Here is a 17,986-nt window from a genome sequence, read left to right as displayed (position 1 = left end):
GTACCATGATTATTTAATTTCCTTGAGTTTGTAACTTCAAAGATCTTTCTCCCTCTCAGTCATCTACCATTTGGGATCTATCATCTACCCTTGGTTGCTTTGTTATTTCTAACATCTCAGCTATGCCCCTTTTATCCTTATTCAAAATCATTACAAGTGTATCTTTCCAAAATTACCTGCTTTAGAAAACATATCGTAGTTGGGTTTCCTTAATCAAACAAGCACCTCTAGCAGTACATAAAATTTGATTTTTATTTAATTTTTCAGCAACATGTCTACTAATAAAATGTATAAAATGTACAGCTGTGAAATATTTCATTTGCAATGCATTTCCCATATATTATCTTATTTTGTTATTATATTCAAATGAGGAAGTTACAGTTCAAAGAGGTTACATAACTGATATAAATTCACTTGGCTAGTTAGTAGCAGAGCAACTTTTTGAACCCACATCTTTTGAATCTAAGCCCAATGGTATCCTTTCCCCACATACAAGTGCTCCTACTAATTAAGCAAGATACTTTCATTGGACTTCACTGACCTCCCTTCTCCTAGTATCATCTAGTTGATGTTTCATGCAGCAATAAAAACCCTTTCGTTAGCCCTTCATTTTGTCCAACCACCATAGTGGATGCTATATAAAACCAGAATTCCCTTTAAGTGCTGCAGTGAACTCTATCAATTTGTTCCACTTAACTCTCTGCTAATTCCCAGCTAGTCCCAAACACACAGCCTGGCGCAGCACACGTTCAGTTGCTATTGCTGACTATACTCTTAAACATGTATATATTTTTACTTCTTCTATCATCTCCAGCAGGACCCCTCTCCTTTCTCTAACATTGAAGATTTAAATATGACTTGCCCCAAGATCCAACCTTTAACTGCTCTTCAATAGTAATTCTTTGGCCAGATCCATCTTATCCTATAGGAAAACAGGCCCTCTCTCCCTATTTATCTTCATATCCGTGGAGGTCCAGGTCAAGTTCTAGCTTTTCTATACCTTTTTTCCCCCCAATAGACATTAAAACCAATAGACGTGATTTTTGCCTCTCAATTTTCCCAATTATTACCTGCCTGCTTCATTTGGGCACTTATTGATATAATATCTTTCATGATTTCTTCACAACTTGAACTAAGTAAAAGTGCTTCCTCTCCAACCACCTGAAAGGGTCAGTATAGTAACCTTAAATCTATTTTGTTTTTCCTCTCAGCCTCTAGCACAGAACTTTGCACATCATATTCAGAGTACTGTACACCTTTTTAAACAAACATTTCAAATAAAATCTCTGACCACAGGGAACTTTTTTAAAGCACATAATGAGTACATACTTCATATCTGCTTTATGTATGTGGTTTCATTTCAGCTCACCAAGACCCACAATGGAAGTGTCATGAATCCCATTTTACAGATGGGGAAACAGGCTCAAACGACAGCAACTTGCAGAATGACAGGACGGTTCCTTCAGACCACAGCTCTGAATAGTGCCCTTCCTCCCCATCACTCCTCCCACACTTTGGTCAGACTCAGTCCAGAAGCCACAGGAACTCCTGTTTGCTTGGCACGTATTCAGATGCTATATATATTCAAATTATCCTTGCCTTAGAAAAGTATACAATTCAGACAACGAATGCAAGTTGCAGTCTCAGCTCCACCTGTGTAAGTCACTTAACCTTTTCTCAGTCTCAGTTTCCATTTAAAGACTTACAATCTGGACTTGCAGAATTTTTTTTTCTCCTTATCTCTGGCTACTCCTCCCCACTACTCTCACACTGTTCCCCATGTACAACCGGATTCATGTCTCAACCACTGCTCAGGCTGTCTGCTCTGCCCAGATCACCCTTTCTTCCTGCTCCATCTAATGAAAGCAACTCTTCCCCAAGCCCGGCTCGAGGGAGTCCCAGGCAGAATTAATCGCTTCCTTTCTTGTGGTCCAACAGCATTTACTTCATGCCTCTATTTATAAGTATAGTATGTCTCTCTCCTCTCCTTCCAGGTGGTAAGCTCTATAAAGGCAGATGTATATTTTCCTGGACTTTATAACGTGAAACTCCACACAATTCCTGAAGCTGTTTAACCTTCTCCAGACTTCACAAAGATTTGTTGAATTAAGGAATTCAGGAATGTTTGTTGTAATTCAACATTTGTTGAATTAAGTAGTCAATCAATCATGCCCTAAAATGAGAATACCATCTGTTCTTCCTATTTCACAGTTGTTTAAATGTTACATCCTCACCTCCCCAACCACCCAATCCCCCTTGATAATCTCTCATCCTGGGTTTTTCTTGGATTTTAATCTGAATATGTAATTATAATGTGTGTGTTACTTTTTAATGTCCATATTTCTCTGTACTACTAGACTGGAAACTCCATGAAAACAGGGACGATGTATGTCTAGTTCACCACTGTACTCCCAGCACCCAGTACAGAGCACGTACTCAGTCAATATTTACTAAATAATTAGTGTGAAGATTAAATGCATATCAAAGTGTTTTGTAAACCATAACATGATGATTAAGATATAATTATTGGTATTATATATCCAGTTTATCTCCTTTTAGATAGCTACGACAAAATCTTCAGTCTCCTCTCCAATATCATATGCCTTTAGCTGGCAAAACTACTTCCTGCCCTGCCAATCGGGCACTTATGTCTCACTCATTTGAATAATAATAGCAATTGCTTTATTTTATTCTAGTTAGTAACTTACAAGAATATCAGCAGTGACAAATATCAAATCAGCTCAGATCTCATTTAAAATTTTCTGTCAAATAAAAGTGAAATACTTCTTTCTAAAGACGACTTTGTGATTCTAAGATACGATTGTAATCTTCAAAGCACTACACAAACAAATTCTATGAGGTCCACGTTTAATAAACTGGAACAATTAGTTTATATTCCCAAGCAATGAGTCCAAGTGGACCAAAGGATAGTTGCTAAAGCAGGGCCAGAAGTTTTCAGGGTTCCTCAATTGCATGGACTCCTTCCAAGGCTCTGGGGGACCGGGACTTGGCAATGTGTTCTCATGGTCATGTATTCAACTAAACTTTTGCAAAAGCAAGAGAGTTTTGTATTTTCCTTAAAGAAGGCCCTCAAAATTGTATACCCTTCAGGCCCCACAAAACCTAGATCCACCCTTGTGCAGACGGTTTTCAACCTTACAATCTGGCCATTTTTTCTCTGAAGTATTCACAACCAACATGGAATTGCAGGCATATTTAGTGACCAACTTTTTAAGCCTAGTTCTAATCTCTGAAGGAGTCATGTTATCATAAAATCCTTTTTAAAATCCTTCTAAAAAGAGGGCACTATGTCTAAATAATTATTTTTTCCAGATCCATATATATCCTTCTTCCCCATTAATGAATACTGCTTACATGCACTGAAGTCCTAAGATCTCTAAAATATTTATAACTCTAACAAGTAGGCATTACTAATTTTCCAATCTCACGGAAGAGGAAACTGAAACTTGGACGAGTTAAATCATTTGTCCAAGATCAGACAGCTAGTAAGGGATATGTCTGGGGTTTCAATCCGGGGTTATCTACCTGTCTTAATCTCTAGTCTCTACTACTCCCAAGGTTCCCTGACTGCAGAAATTATGTCATCTCACTCCTTTTAATTCCCCACAGAGCAGATGATATAAAGCTGGCACTCAATAAACATATTTGATCAACTGTTTAAGAGAATACCTAATGTAACACAATCTCAAATACTGTGACATTACTACGAATATTCTTAAATGATGAGGTAATCAGATACCAAAGGGGGAGACTGATGTACAACAAAAGGCATTTTACACTTTATCTCAGGAATGACGCCAATAGAAAACGGAAAATCAGCTGTTACCTGGGTTTGCAGCTACAAATCAAAAAGTCCTCAGAGTACCAAGTGGAACATAGGTACCACAGAAGCCTTTTAAATCATATCAGCCACGCAATCTTTGAATTCAAGAAAGTGTTACATATATTTGGAAGAAAAAAGAATGCATAATGGGTTTATTACAATCTGTTTTCCAAAAGCACACATACACAAGATATACCAAATGGCTTATCCTTTTAGTGCAGTCCTCTTGGAGTCTCCAATTGCTTAGAAGCTAAATTAATACTGCAGGAAAGGAAAAGTGTGTCTACCTAACTGAAAATCCGTTAACTCAGTGGCTGGATGTAGACACGGCCTGAGAACGTTTTAAATGTAATGTATTGAAATTGGCTGAAAGGACGCCATTTGGCACCCAGACCAACATCAAAAGGCAATGTTCCTAATGAGCATCTGCAGCTGAGAGACAGTATTTCAACAACATGAAATGAAAGGGCATAATGGCACCACTGCCAATGCCAAATAATTTACATCCCTTTACATCAGCAAATGGTTTTAAGGTTTGACCCCAAGAGTTAATAACAAAAGAGGCTAGACGTAACAGGACTATGATCTTCAGATTGACTTCTGTATTCTGTTATCCTACCGTAAGTAGTAAGCATATCTACCCGTATTGGTAAAAAGAGTTTCACTACAATGTTTTCAAATAGTAAAAACTCTGGAGCTCATAGAAACCTAATCATTAGGATTCAGAGAGGTCCTTGGACATTTCCTCCTTCCTAAGAGGCCATCTCTTATAGTATTGCTCAGAGTCATTGAGTATATTATGAAATGTATAAAATTTTCTTCTTCCAAATTTTACTTAGAATTCTTTCTTTTCAACCAAAGGAATTTTCACCTTAGTGATTTTTATTAAAAGCTCAAATGACCTCATTTTACACAGCCACGTGATTAATGTTTTCAATTTTGTGTAGTTTGTAACCCAGTTTTAAGATTAGTAAAATGCTCCCTGTAATGTGACACCATTTCTTTTAAAGTTCCAGACGTTCCTTAGTCTCTATGTTACAACTGCTAAACTGAAAAATGATCAATTATGGAATTTCCATTAAAATATTTATCTTGACACCAGAAAACATGTGTGGGCCTAAAAACACAATGCTGAACTGGTACAGGAGAGCCTTTATAAAATGTCTTTGTCTCCTCCCAGTCTATGACTCTTCCCGCAGACTGATGGGGGCAGGTGCGATCCCTTCTCTCCCCGGCCTGCCAATTGGTTCTGCTCTCCATCACAAGCTCAAGATCCTAAGGGAAAGTGCAACCCATTCTTTACCAACAGGTACTCAATCATTTATTTTACACTAAGTCAGAAAGGACTGTCTGTAAAATGTCTTTGGAAGTCTGCCAGTAGTATTGAAGCCACTTTCAGTCTGGACAGCAGCCACAGTTCTTTAATACTAAAGACAAAAATATGAGAAATTTATCAAACTCATACTTAACAGAGGCTTCATCGCCTTGAAAAATTAAGTGGTTGCATCATAAATTCCAGAGTTCATATTTTAAGCAGTGTAAAGTTTACAAAATGCTCTCTATAATTTGAGAAACTGGGTTCTGTAGTGAACAAACACATGTCTAAAGATTAGCTTTTGAGTGACAAAATGGTGCTGTTTATTTTGAAAGGCAATTAAGACATTGTTCCTTGTGACAGAAAATACAGATATAGGTTACTTCCGTTAAATTACATATTACCTATCTGAGGAATTCAATTAATGATAAATGGATTCCAAACAGAAGCACTGTTCAAAACTTGAAATTTGGGGGTGCTACAGACTAATTTCTCCTTCTTATTGCTGCCTTCAGTAAACACCCACATCCCTTACAAATAGCACACCCACACCATTTTTTTTTTAAGCTTTGATGTGGGATTGTTTTTCTTTGCAATTACTATCTTAATTCTTGAACTATCAAACTCAAGAAACCAGTCACCAGTTAAATCAACATATTCTTAGTTTAATCAATTATCATAGTAAGACTTAGAGGAACCTCCTTTACTAAACAAGAATATGTCCTGCTATTTTCTGATATTCCAATTAAAAAAAAAATCTTAGATAAAGGTATTTGGAAGGAAGTTATCAGGTTCAATAATTTAGGGAAAGAAGGAAGGAGTTCATAAAGAATTAGCTTAAGCAAACAATCTGAGAGTAATGAAAGCTTAGCTAGGTTAGCAGATCTTTAAGACATTTATAGAGGGAATAGTAACTCAAAAACTTACATAAATCACAGCCCACATGTCTACAATGTCTGGATTATATTCCCTGTTTTTAATAACTCTGTTGGATTTTAAACAAATGATCAGTTATTAATATTTTTAAATATGCTAGTATTTATTGAAAGACAATAATCTTTCTAGTGTTTGGTTAGAGTTGTGAAAGGTTTTCCACATTCTTATACAGCTTTTATTACACTCAGTGAAATTCTGTTTAAAAACACACATTCTCAATCTTAAAACGAAAATCAACAAAAATATATGGTTCACTATAACTGTGCTCATAGTAAACTTTGTGGAAGCGCACCTTAATTTGCTTAGCGAGAGATATTATGGATACTACTTGATTTCAATGTTAGCTTTTGTAAAGTAGCTCTTTGTTCTTAACCGGTGTTATCTTGTTAGAAACCCAGTCCTATCCATTCCTTGACTCTTGCAAGTTTAACTGACACAAGACTAAAATTATCAAGTAAACATGTGATTTAACCATCCCAGATCGTTCAAGCAAACAATTCTTCAAAACATCCAAAATTTATACTAAACTCAAATTTACTATGCAATTGCACAACCTTTCATTGTATTTCCAGAGCAGAGGGCATCAAAAGAGGAGAGGGGCAGCCCATCGGACTCACTTGATATATTAAGGTTAGCTTGCCTTATATGTAAATTTTCATATGCACAGAGCGGAGCACACAAACTCAGTTACCACTGCCCTGGACATGTTACATTTGAGTCCAAAAAAAAAAAATCCTCAGATATATATATACATATGTATATATACTTGTGTGTTATATTTTCATTTTCATTCTGACCCTTTGACTTGAATTCTTTGATTTTTTTTTTTAAAAAAATATAGTACAAAAGACATTTTAATGGGAAATTATATCTCTTTGGAAAACCATTCGACTTCTTTCTTTTGTTAAGCAACCTTGTATGTGTTTCACGTTCTGCCTTCTTCCCATTCTCAAGGTACCAGGCCAGGAAAGAGGTCGCTTTCATTCCAGGGAACACTGGTCAGAATGCCTCCCCTGCCTGGGCCTCCACGAACATCCCAGTGGGAATTCCTGGGCCTGCAACTTCCACAGGATCCAAATACTGATGACTGTACCCATCACGGTGATGGAAAGGACTGCCAGGCGATCCCCCAAAAGGCCCACCAAAGATCCAGGTTCCATTGTCACGCTCCCACCTGAGGGCGAGGAGGTCTCAAAAACACCCCCTTCCCCCGCCCCGTGCGGACAGGTCGCGTCGCAGCACCCATGGGACCGCGGAAAGGGGCATAGCCGGGGTGGCCCCCGCCCAGGTGGCAGCGGAGACCCAGCGCCAGGCAGACTAGGCTTGGTCCCCACCCCTCCGGGCCCTGCCACGGCCCCGCCCCGCCGCCAGTAGCGCCCCCGGCCCGCGGCCGGCCAGTCAGCGCACGCGCGTCGGTGTGCCTGCCAGGGTGCCCTCCCCAGCGACGCGCTCATGCTCGGATTCCACGGCGCGAGAGTGAGCGCTGGCGGGGGCGGTGGGATGCTCCAAGTCGGCATGAAAGAGGCGAGAGTGGGCGAGCACGGGCGTCCGGACCAGGAGCACTCCAGGTGACCACCTAGTCTCCATTTTATTTCCTCAGAAACTGCCGGGCAGGCTGGGGACCGGCCGCAGGGCGGGGTTTCTCCTGGCGGTGACTGAGCGAGACCGTTAGGCTGGAGCACCGGGAGACCGTCCTGGCAGCTCCTGGCCGCCACCCGCCCCGCAATAAATGCCTCTCGCGGCTTCCCGCCCAGCCAGCCTCGCGCTGATTGGTCGCCATGGGAGGGACCCGAGTTGGCTGGAGGCGGCGGCCGAGCGCTGCTCCGGTGCCGCCTGCGGAGGGGGCTCACTGGGTGCTCCCTGACCCGCCCCTTGCGCTCCCCAGCCCGCCCCGTGCGCTCCCCAACCCGCCCCGTGCGCTCCCCAACCCAGGCTCGGCAGTCCAGAGAAGGTACAACGGTACCTGGCAGCGGCAACCGCGACACACAGCCCCTCCGCCCGGCTTTCCTCGGTCGCTTCCCAGCACACGTCCCCCCCCCCCCCCCCCCCCCGCCCAGAATGTCCGCCCAACCCACCCAGCTCTATGCGGCCCCTGCTTTTCTTCCTTCCCTCCCGTCCATCAGAGCCAAAGCGCAAATCCTTGGGTGGAGGTGGGGGGATGACAGCTGGAGGGGAGGGTGGGCACGCACAGAAGAATTTTCCAGGGAGGCCGGGATGAAAATAGCCAAAATGAAATGCACCTCCCTCCCCGCTGCCGAGGTTCTCTGGGCGGCGGCACAACCCCCGCCACCCGTGGCAGCATCACTACTGTCTTCCTCCCAGCTCCCTATTGTTCACACTTTGCCAGGATCAGGAACCTCGCCCAAAGAAAGGAGACAGGGCGAGGTGTTTCGGGCGGCTACCTGCCATTCTTCTCCCGCCCCGTGCAACACTGGGCACGAGGCGCGTGTAAAGGCACACGCGCGCACACAGGCGCACACACACCAGGCAGACCCGATCACGCCCTCCTCGCCCTCCGCCCCTCCGCACTTCCTCCTGTCAAAACGCAGCGCTCGACCCTCCCATCCTTCAGTGCTCGCGGCCGAGGGTAGGCTTTGCAACTAACCAGCAATTTGGAAAATGAAAAACTAACGTCATATCGACTGGGGTGCAACAACGGCCACACAGCCGTGCTATTCTGCCCATTTCGCCCCATTTTGCAAACCGTTATTTGGCTGGGGCGGAGGCGGCAAAGCAACGATCCTGACTTTATTAGACCCGGGGATATAACGATCTGGGGCGGCTGCCCTAGCCTTATTGTTCACTCTTCCCGGAGCCAGGACTGACAAGCCCCTTCCCCCTCGGAATCCGAGCCCGTGCAGCGGCACCACCCGAGCCGCGACGTCCCCCGCCCCGCCGCCCGCCTTTGGGGAAGGAGCGCTGCCCATCACCAGCGCGGCCGCTGAGCCAACAGGAGCCGACCCGCTCTGCTCCCACCGCCGCGGGCGCACAAAGTGGGAAGGGCGGACGCGCCGGAGGGGCGCTGGGCGCTGGCGGCGTGGGGAGGCAGCTCCCGTGCAGTGCAGCCCGGGAGGGAGCGGGGTTCGGCTGGGCAGCAAGGGCGACGCGCTCCTTTCACAGCTAAACGCAAATGACCAGCCTTAGCAGTCCACGTAAAACCACCCAAAATAATAGCGTTCCTCCTAGGAGTAGGAGGAAGGGGTAATTAGCAAACCAGATTGAGAATTAAAAAAAAAAAATGTACCTGCCGTTCCCAGGAAAAACAAAGTCCAGATGAGATTCTTAGTTTGCAGCATTGTAATCTGCTGGCTGTGAGGGATGTTCTTGCCGAGGTAAATTCTGTGCCCCCTCCCTTGCAGCGAGTGTGGACGGCGGCAGAGCGACAGACTTAGGGGCAGACAATTGCCAGGCTGAGTATGATTATTTTTGCAGAATTGTTTCCTGCCAGCGGCAGCCGAGCTGCGTTCACGCGCTGATCGGAGAATGAGTGACAGTCCCAGCCTCAGCACACTCGCAACTCGGAGATCCTTGCGCTGGCCCCGGTTCGTTTTGATGCAACTGGGATGGGAGCGAGGAGCGGGGGGCGGGGGTGAGAACCTCACTGTGTCCTTCCACCACGCCGGCCACAAATAGTGCCGAACATCAAGGAGGTAAGAGAGACAGGGAAGGCAGATGCGGAAGCCTGCAAAACGCGGCCTGGAGTTTTCGGGAGAGCCGGGCTCTTTCACACGCAGTCTCCCAGGGAGAGCTGGGATTTCTTTTCACACTTCTCCCCTACGCCTTCGCAGGCGCTCCTGCCTCCCAGCCTTCCTTAATCAGCAGTTTGCATATTTTGATAACTAGTAAATAATAGAAGCAAAATTTTAGATTTGGTTAGGTATTTAAAGTTGTCAATTCCCTCCATTTCGATTCTAAGATTCTTGCAACACAAGGATAGCCCAGGACTTAATTTTAAGTGCGGGAAATTAGAACTTTGGAGAGGGATGGGGGTTGCCGTTGCTGGGTGTTGTTTTGATATTGTTTGTTTGTTTTATCCTGACTGTGAAGTTTGCTGTCCCACAGGGAGACATACAACACCCTTCAGCAGATTCCCCTGGGAAGGAGGTGGGAAGAGACTTGAGTTAGAAGAAAACTCAGATGTTTGGAAGGGATTTCCAGAAATAACCCAAAGAAAATGTTTTCCTGTTTATAAATTCTGAAATCTGTGGTCTCTTTATTAAAATAGCCAAGACTTTTATATAGATATTATGATATAGAAGCAACATTAAATAATATTTTCTTACATGGGGACATTACCTTAATTCTTAAAGATATTAATGTAGAATATTACTGAGGTAACAACACTACTGAGGTACCAACACAATAGGCTTTAATTAAAATTCCAGCTGTGTTTTCAAAAGTAGGGGGTGGAGAGAGCAGGGTGAAAAGAAACATGTCTCAGCACCTGAAGGCTTGGATGTGTAAGGAACTAATGTGAGGAAGGTGTTCTAGATGTCAGGTTAACCTATTAGCCTAGAACACAGAAACCCTCTAACAGAGGAAGTGTGCGTAAGTTCAAAGGTACTAAAGCACTAATGTTACCGGGTACGCCCTTTTTCTTCAAAGGTCGGCCTCCCCACTCCTGTAGCAGATTTTTTGTTTTTTGTTTTGTTTTGTTTTGTTTTGTTTTGTTTTGTTTTGTTTTTTTGAGACGGAGCCTCGCTCTGTCGCCCAGGATGGAGTGCAGTGGCGCCATCTCTGCTCACTGCAACTTCCGTTCCGGTTCAAGCGATTCTCCTGCCTCAGCCTCCTGAGTAGCTGGGATTACAGGCGCATGCCACCACATCCAGCTAATTTTTGTATTTTTGTATTTCACCATGTTGGTCAGGCTTGTCTCGAACTCCTGACCTCATTATCTGCCCGCCTCAGACTCCTAAAGTGTTGGGATTACAGGCGTGAGCTACCGCGCCCAGCCACTGTAGCAGTTTTTAAAAGTCCATCCTCTGCTGGCAGACCATCCATCCTCCCTTACTGGACAGGGCCTCTCTCTTCCCTGCTTTCCTCCTCTATAATAGACCAAGTGGGCCACACCAGTACAGTGTAATTAGCCGGGACCCCTGAAAAGTGTTTATTCCCCCAAGTAAATCTTCTACAACGTTTACTTTGGGCTATTTCTTTCATACCAAGTATAAACAATTCAAAAATACAGAAAAGTAGAAAGAACTAAAAATAACCCCAAATCCCACGGATTCCAGAGATACTCATAGATTTTGTCTTCTGTATGTGCATATGATTTTTATAATTGATATAGTAGCAATTCGAATCCTGCTGTTTTTGCCTAACATTAGTATAAGCATTTATTCCTCTGGATCATTAAAAAGCTTTTCTAGATATTTTTATGGCTATGTAATATTTCTTCATATGGATGATTTTGCAATGGTTTCCCCATTTTTGGATACTTGTTTGTGGAGTTTGATAATATAAATAATGCTTTTTTGAACATCTTTCAACAAATATTTGTGGAGCAACCACTGGGTTTAGCCCTGTGCTGGATGCAGTGAATTATATACGTCTTTTTTTAATGGTTGCTGTGCTTACGTGTCTTTGATTTCAGACTTCTGCTTCTAACATCTAAAATCACCACATTAAATATTACAGATTTATGTAAATGAATGTTATCAGACTCTTTCCTTAAAAAAGAGGTTCTGATAGTGAGGAAAGATAGAGAGAACAGGCAGGGGGTGGAGTGGAGAGAGTGAAGGTTGGGGCCCCCAAAATAAAAATTTTTCCAGTTTTGCCCCAAGAGTGAGAGACACATCCTTCCCTGCAAACCTCCCTCCTTATAGTCCATGTCAGTAGAATTGAAAGACTCCTCACTATTTTTCTCCCCAGATGTCCCTATTTTTAGCTTTTCAGTGTAGACAAGTGTGGAAATCCAATCTCACTTCAGCATGACTGAATTTCTTTTTCTTCCCCTCTCTCTCTCCAGCCCCTCCCTACCCCGTGTGGTTGTTGATCTCTGTTGTAATGATTCATTCTAGAATGCTGCCCCAATCATTCCAGTCCACACTCCCGGTATCTCTCCCAAGTTCTTTTAACAGGTTGTGTCACTTGTCTCCAATTCTGTGTATCTCTGCTGGTCAGTGCCTACATCTCTAAGCTCTGTATTGCGTTTCAATCCCTCCCTGATCCTCATTTTAAAATGGGACAAAACTGTGACTTTCACTGGACCTCTCTCCCCAGAGGGAGGCCCAGGCTGTCAGGCACACATGAATGAGCATCTACAAAGTGAACATCCATGGGATTGAGGCAGAGGAAGGAGACTCCAGACTGTGCGTTAGAGAGAAAATTATTTAGAGAGGAAACAGAGAAAGGTCTAAGAAGACAGCCACAGCAAGGAGATGAGCTAGGAGGCCATGATAACTTTGGATGGGGTGACAGGGCCTAATTAAGAAAGCGACAGTGGGGTGGCTGGGCACAGTGGCTCATGCCTGTAATCCCAGCACTTTAGGAGGTCGAGGTGGGTGGATCACAAGGTCAGGAGTTCGAGACCAGCCTGGCCAATGTGGTGAACCCTTGTCTCTGCTAAAAATACAAAAAAATTAGCCGGGCATAGGGGCACGTGCCTGTAATCCCAGCTACCTGGGAGGCTGAGGCAGGAGAATTGCTTGAATCCGGCAGGCAGAGGTTACAGTGAGCCAAGATCACGCCACACCACTGCACTCCAGCCTGGGTGACAAAGCGAGACTCTGTCTCAAAAAAAAAAAAAAAAAAAAAAACGACAGTGGGAAAAGAAGCAAAAAGGAGCCCAGATTTGCAATTCCAAGATAAGATAAGAACAGCTAGAATGGGAATTGTGTGAAGATGGAAGTATGAGGCACAGGAAGAAATCCAAGTTCCTTTCATTCATTCAACAAATGTTTATGGAGTCTCAACTAAGTGCCTGGCACTGCTCTAGACACTGGGGATGTAGCCGGGGACAAAGTACAGCCTTTGCCCACATGGGCTTTCCTTCTTATGGGGGAAGACAGAGAATAAATCATTAAACATCTAGTAGTGTACAGGTTGTGATAAGTGCTAAGGAAAGCAATAATGAGAGATAAGAGTTCTGGGGCAGAGAGGGATTACCATTTTGTTTAGTGGATCTATATGGGTGTACATGACAGAGATCTCGAGAAAGTGATGACTGCTAAGGGTCCAGTGTGGGCGATTGAATAGTTGCTGGTAACATTGACAGGGAGCAGAAGAAGAGGGGCAGATTCAGAACAGGTGATAAGCAAAGAAACAATGATGTCAGCTCTGCACATACTAAGTCTGAGATGTTTCAGAGACATCCAAGTGGAAATGTGTAGAAGACAGACAGAGGGCCCACAGAGCATCAGTGTTTAAGGTACAGGCAGAAGGACTTACCAATGAAATACTGAAAAACAGACAGCTAGAAAGGAAATTGAAATATGACAGTGTCACAAAACCTAAAGAAGAAAGCTTTGAGGTGGTCAAAAAAGAGGAAGATTTAAAAGAATTTCCTGAATTTGACCATTGGAAAGTCCTTAGTGGCCCCTGGGGGAACAGTATTCATGGAATGGAGGGCAAGGGAGACATCATGGTCCCAGGAATGAAAGGGAGGGGAGGAGAGAGAAGCCGGGGGTGTGGACACTCTCTCCAGCAGTGTGATGTTGAAAGAGTAGTGGGATAATGACAGGGAGGCAAGCTTGTGAGAGAAGGAGGCTTAGAAGAGAGTTTTCTTCTCTTCTCTTTTAATGTGAGGACTTTATTATCAGGTTATAAAGTAAATTAAATTGGTGTTAACTCTTGCTCAGCACCACCAAGACCTTATGCAACAGCTTGACTTATACAACTTGAAAAATGAACTTGGAATTTAGGTCTTCTTTCCTGTTGTTGTTGACAGTGGGGACCCCAGGTGTGATCCTAGGACTCACAGATACCCTAAGAACTTTATTTCACTATCGATACAGGCAAAATGGAGTCTGAGAAACACAGTATCTTAAGACCAACACAAGAGACAGGTCTTAAGCCAACTTAAGACCTGAGGCTAATAGAAGCTGAAAATCTTCTGCCCATTTTTTAATTTTTATTGGGTTTATTGTTCTGTTATTGTTAAGTCATAGGAATTCTTTATATGTGGTAGATACCAATCTCTCATCAGATACATGATTTGAAAATATTTTCCTATTCCATGGGTTGCCTTTTCACTCTGTTTATAGTGTTTTTTCCATATAGTAACGTTTTTAATTTTGAGAAAGTCCAACTTAATCTGTTTTTTTCTCTGGCTTATCCAAAGAGCTGAGCATGAGCCAGGAAAGTTTAAGGACCAGGAGGTAAACTTGAGCCCACAGAGCTAAAGAGTGAAAGTCTCTCGGGAGCCCTCCCAGCTCACTCTTAACTTCTCATCTTCCAAATCTGGTTGACATGAGAAATTACTTATAAACTCTAATGCATGGCAGGGCTGGGGCAACTCATGTGCTTCCTCCCTGTTCAAGGCTGGCTCATGCACTGGTTAAGGACTAGTGAGCACTCATCAGTCAGTCCAGCTCAATGGTGCTGGGGACTTCCAAACGCAGGAGAAACGAGACAGAGGTTGACATAGGACCACTGCTCCTTTGTGCGGGTTGTGCACTGCACAGCTTTAAGGGGTGTTTTGCAAATCCCACCCGTCATATATTTATACGGTTGTTATGATGATATTTTCTGGCATCAGGGGAAGTAAAGCATCAAGGAAGAGGTGCTGTTTTCATTTTCTTTTTTTATATTGTGCAGAAAGTTTGTTAGGAATTACTTGCAGGATGAACATCTGTGTGGGAAGGGAAATGAACAGGTTACTAATAAAGAAGAGGAAACGGGGCCTCAGGGCAGGCACCACAAAGCCTCAGCCCCACCTCGAGAACCCTGAAAATAGTTGCAATATCCTCACATTGACCGATCACCAAATTCAGGCCACCCCAAAATGCAACCTGGCCTTGTGAGAGGTGATTCTTTTCAGCTGAAGGAGGGCATCCCCAGCATCTGGAGTAAGCCCTCCAGCCCTGAAGGGGGACTCTGAACAGTTTAGCATAGTACCCACTACATGATTTTAGCTATACTCCAAAATAGCCAATTTGGTTTATCCTTGCTTTGGCTATGCGGGCTCCTTTTGGGTTCCATATGAATTTTAGGATTTTTTTTTTTTTTCTATTTCTGTGAAGAACGATGGTGGTATTTTGATGAGAATTACATTGAATTTGTAGTTTTTTTTTGGCAGTATGGACATTTTCACAATATTGATTCTACCCATCCATGAGCATGGGATGTGTTTCCGTTTGTTTGTGTCATCTATGATTTCTTTCAGCAGTGTTTTGTAGTTTTCTGTGTAAAGGTCTTTCACCTCCATGGTTAGGTATATTCCTAAGTATTATTACTTTTTTTTTGCAGCTATTGTAAAAGGAGTTGACATCTTGATTTGATTCTCAGCTTGGTTACTGGTGGTGTATAGGAGAGCTACTGATTTGTGTACATTAATTTTGTATCAAGAAACTTTGCTGAATTCTTTTATCAGTTCTATGAGATTTTGTAGTAGTCTTTAGGGTTTCCTAGGTAGACAATTACATTGTCAGCGTTTTTTCTTTTGTTTTATTGTGGGAAAATATAAAACACACATGACATAAAATTTACCATTTAATATGTACAGTTCTGTGGCATCAAGCATATTTACATTGTTGTGCAACCATCACTACCATTCATCTCCAGAGCTTTTTCATCTTCCCCAACTGAAACTCCATACACATGAAACAGTAACTCTCAATTCCCTCCTCCTGCTCAGCCCCTAGCAGCCACCATTCCACTTTCTGTCTCTATAAACGTGACTTCTCTAGGTGCCTGGTGTAAGGAGAATCATCAGTATTTATCCTTTTGTGAATGGTTACTTTCACTTAGCATAATGTTTTCATGGCTCATCCATGTCGTAACATGTAATAATTTATTTCCTTTTTGAGGCTAAATAATATTTCATTGTATGTATGTACCACATTTTCTTTATCCATTCGTCTATTGATGGTGACTTGGGTTGCATCCACCATTTGGCTATTGTGAATAATGTTGCTATGAACAGGGGTATACAAATATCTGTACGAGTCTCTGCTTTCACTTCTTTTTTGTATATATCCAGAAGTAGAATTTCTGAATCATATGGTAACTACATTTAATTTTTGGAGGAATTTCCATGCCATTTTCCACAGGGACTGAGCACCATCTTACACTTCCACTTGCAATGTATTCTTGCTAATACTTGTATTTTCTTTGTCTTCTTTTCTTCCTCTTTTTTTTCTGATAGTAGTCATCCTAGTGTAAAGTGGTAATTTATTATAGTGTTGACTTGCATTTTCCTAATGTCTAATGATATTAAACATCTTTCCATGTGCTTATTGGCCATTTCTATATCTTTCTTAAAGAAATGTCTTTTCAAGCCTATTGCTCATTTTTTAATTGGGTTGTTTGTTCTGTTGTTGTTAAGTTGTAGGAATTATTTATACATGGTATATACCAATCTCTCATCAGATATATGATTTGAAAATATTTTCCCATTCCATGGGTTGCCTTTTCACTCTGTTTAAAAGTGTTTTACCGTATAGAAACATTTTAATTTTAAGAAAGTCCAACTTACCTATGTTTTCTTTTGTTGCCTATTCTTTTATTGCCATATCCAAGAAATCATTGTGAAATGTATGTCTTGTAGCTTTTTCCCTATGTTTTCTTCCAAGAGTTTTATAGTTTTAGTTATTACATTTTGATCTGTTTTGAGTTAATGTTTGTATGTGGTATAAGATAAGGATCCAAATTTATTTATTTATTTATGTGCATGTGGATATCCAGTTTTCCCAACACCATTTGTAGAAAATGCTATCCTTTTCTCATTTAATAGTTTTGGCACCCTTGTCAAAAATTGTTTGACCATATATGCAAGGGTTTATTCCTAAAGTCTCTATTCTATTCCACTGGTCTGCATATCTGTCTTTATACCAGTACCACACTGTTTTGACTACTGTGTCTCTGTAGTAAGCTTTGAAATCAGGAAGTGTGAGCCTTCCAACTTCGTTCCTCTTTTTCAAGACTGTTTTGGCTATTTGGGGTCTCTTAAGACTCTATACGAATGTTAGCATGTACTTTTCTATTTCTATATAAACTATCATTGAGATTTTGATAGGAATGGAGGGGTCCTGTTTTCTAATCTACCAGAGTTGTTACTTGGACTAAGTGTTAGAATCATGCTGACATCTCAGAGATGAGTATATTTAGACAGGTTACTCCAGAGTTATGGAAACTGAGTCACAGAGAACTGTCACAGATTACCATTTGGGCAATCTATTTGTTTCAATGTAAATATTGAGGGATGAGGCAGAATCAAATCACAAGAATCAGGCCATGAAGTGTGCACAGCTTTAGGAAGTTAAAGTGAACTAGCAAGAGAGAGATAGTTGTAAATGGTTCCTGGGCTCAGAGCTGAATTCAGACTCCAGGCTGCCTAACTCCCTGTTTTGTCCCTGAAGAAACAAACAAACAAAACCTTCTGAAACTGGTCACTTAACAGATGAGAAAAGAGTTAGGGTCTTCATGTCAAGATCTTAAAAAATCAAAAAGCTTGACTGAACTTATGTTAAAGACACAACAACTTCCTGGCTCCCTTCTATGTATCCTCCCACACCCCAGTGGCAATGAAGTGATGTGGATGAGTTTCAGCTCCAGGAGTTTGACAATCCGAGTTTAAATCCTAGCTTCTCCACCTGTAGGCTCTGTGGATTTGGGTATATTACCTTGACACCTGTAAACCTAATTTTTCTTGTCCATAAAATGGGATTAGTGTGACATCTAACTCTCAGACTGCTTGTGAACATTAATTAGAATAAGGTGTGTAGAGGACT

At 42.3% G+C, this 17,986-nt stretch overlaps 1 protein-coding gene and 1 long non-coding RNA gene across 4 annotated transcripts in view; one reads left to right on the top strand and one right to left on the bottom strand.

Moving 5' to 3' along the window:
* Window positions 1-9,660, bottom strand: part of NCAM1 (neural cell adhesion molecule 1) — a 313,585-nt gene extending 303,925 nt beyond the window's left edge. For all 3 annotated transcript variants that reach the window (XM_031936706.1, XM_023208249.2, XM_023208250.2), the window contains exon 1: window positions 9,340-9,660. In XM_031936706.1, the coding sequence (XP_031792566.1) occupies window positions 9,340-9,391 (52 nt within the window). In that variant the 5' untranslated portion in view covers window positions 9,392-9,660. The remainder of the gene's footprint in view (window positions 1-9,339) is intronic.
* Window positions 7,496-11,743, top strand: LOC111540148. The gene is made up of 3 exons (XR_002730902.1): window positions 7,496-7,746; window positions 9,528-9,637; window positions 10,158-11,743. It is a non-coding gene; the product is annotated as an uncharacterized LOC111540148 (long non-coding RNA).
* The last annotated feature ends 6,243 nt before the right edge of the window (window positions 11,744-17,986 follow it).

The sequence above is a fragment of the Piliocolobus tephrosceles genome, chromosome 13 (assembly GCF_002776525.5).
Source record: "Piliocolobus tephrosceles isolate RC106 chromosome 13, ASM277652v3, whole genome shotgun sequence".
Classification (NCBI taxonomy): domain Eukaryota; kingdom Metazoa; phylum Chordata; class Mammalia; order Primates; family Cercopithecidae; genus Piliocolobus; species Piliocolobus tephrosceles.
Note: the sequence above shows the minus strand (reverse complement) of the source record. Positions and strands in the feature narration are given on the sequence as shown.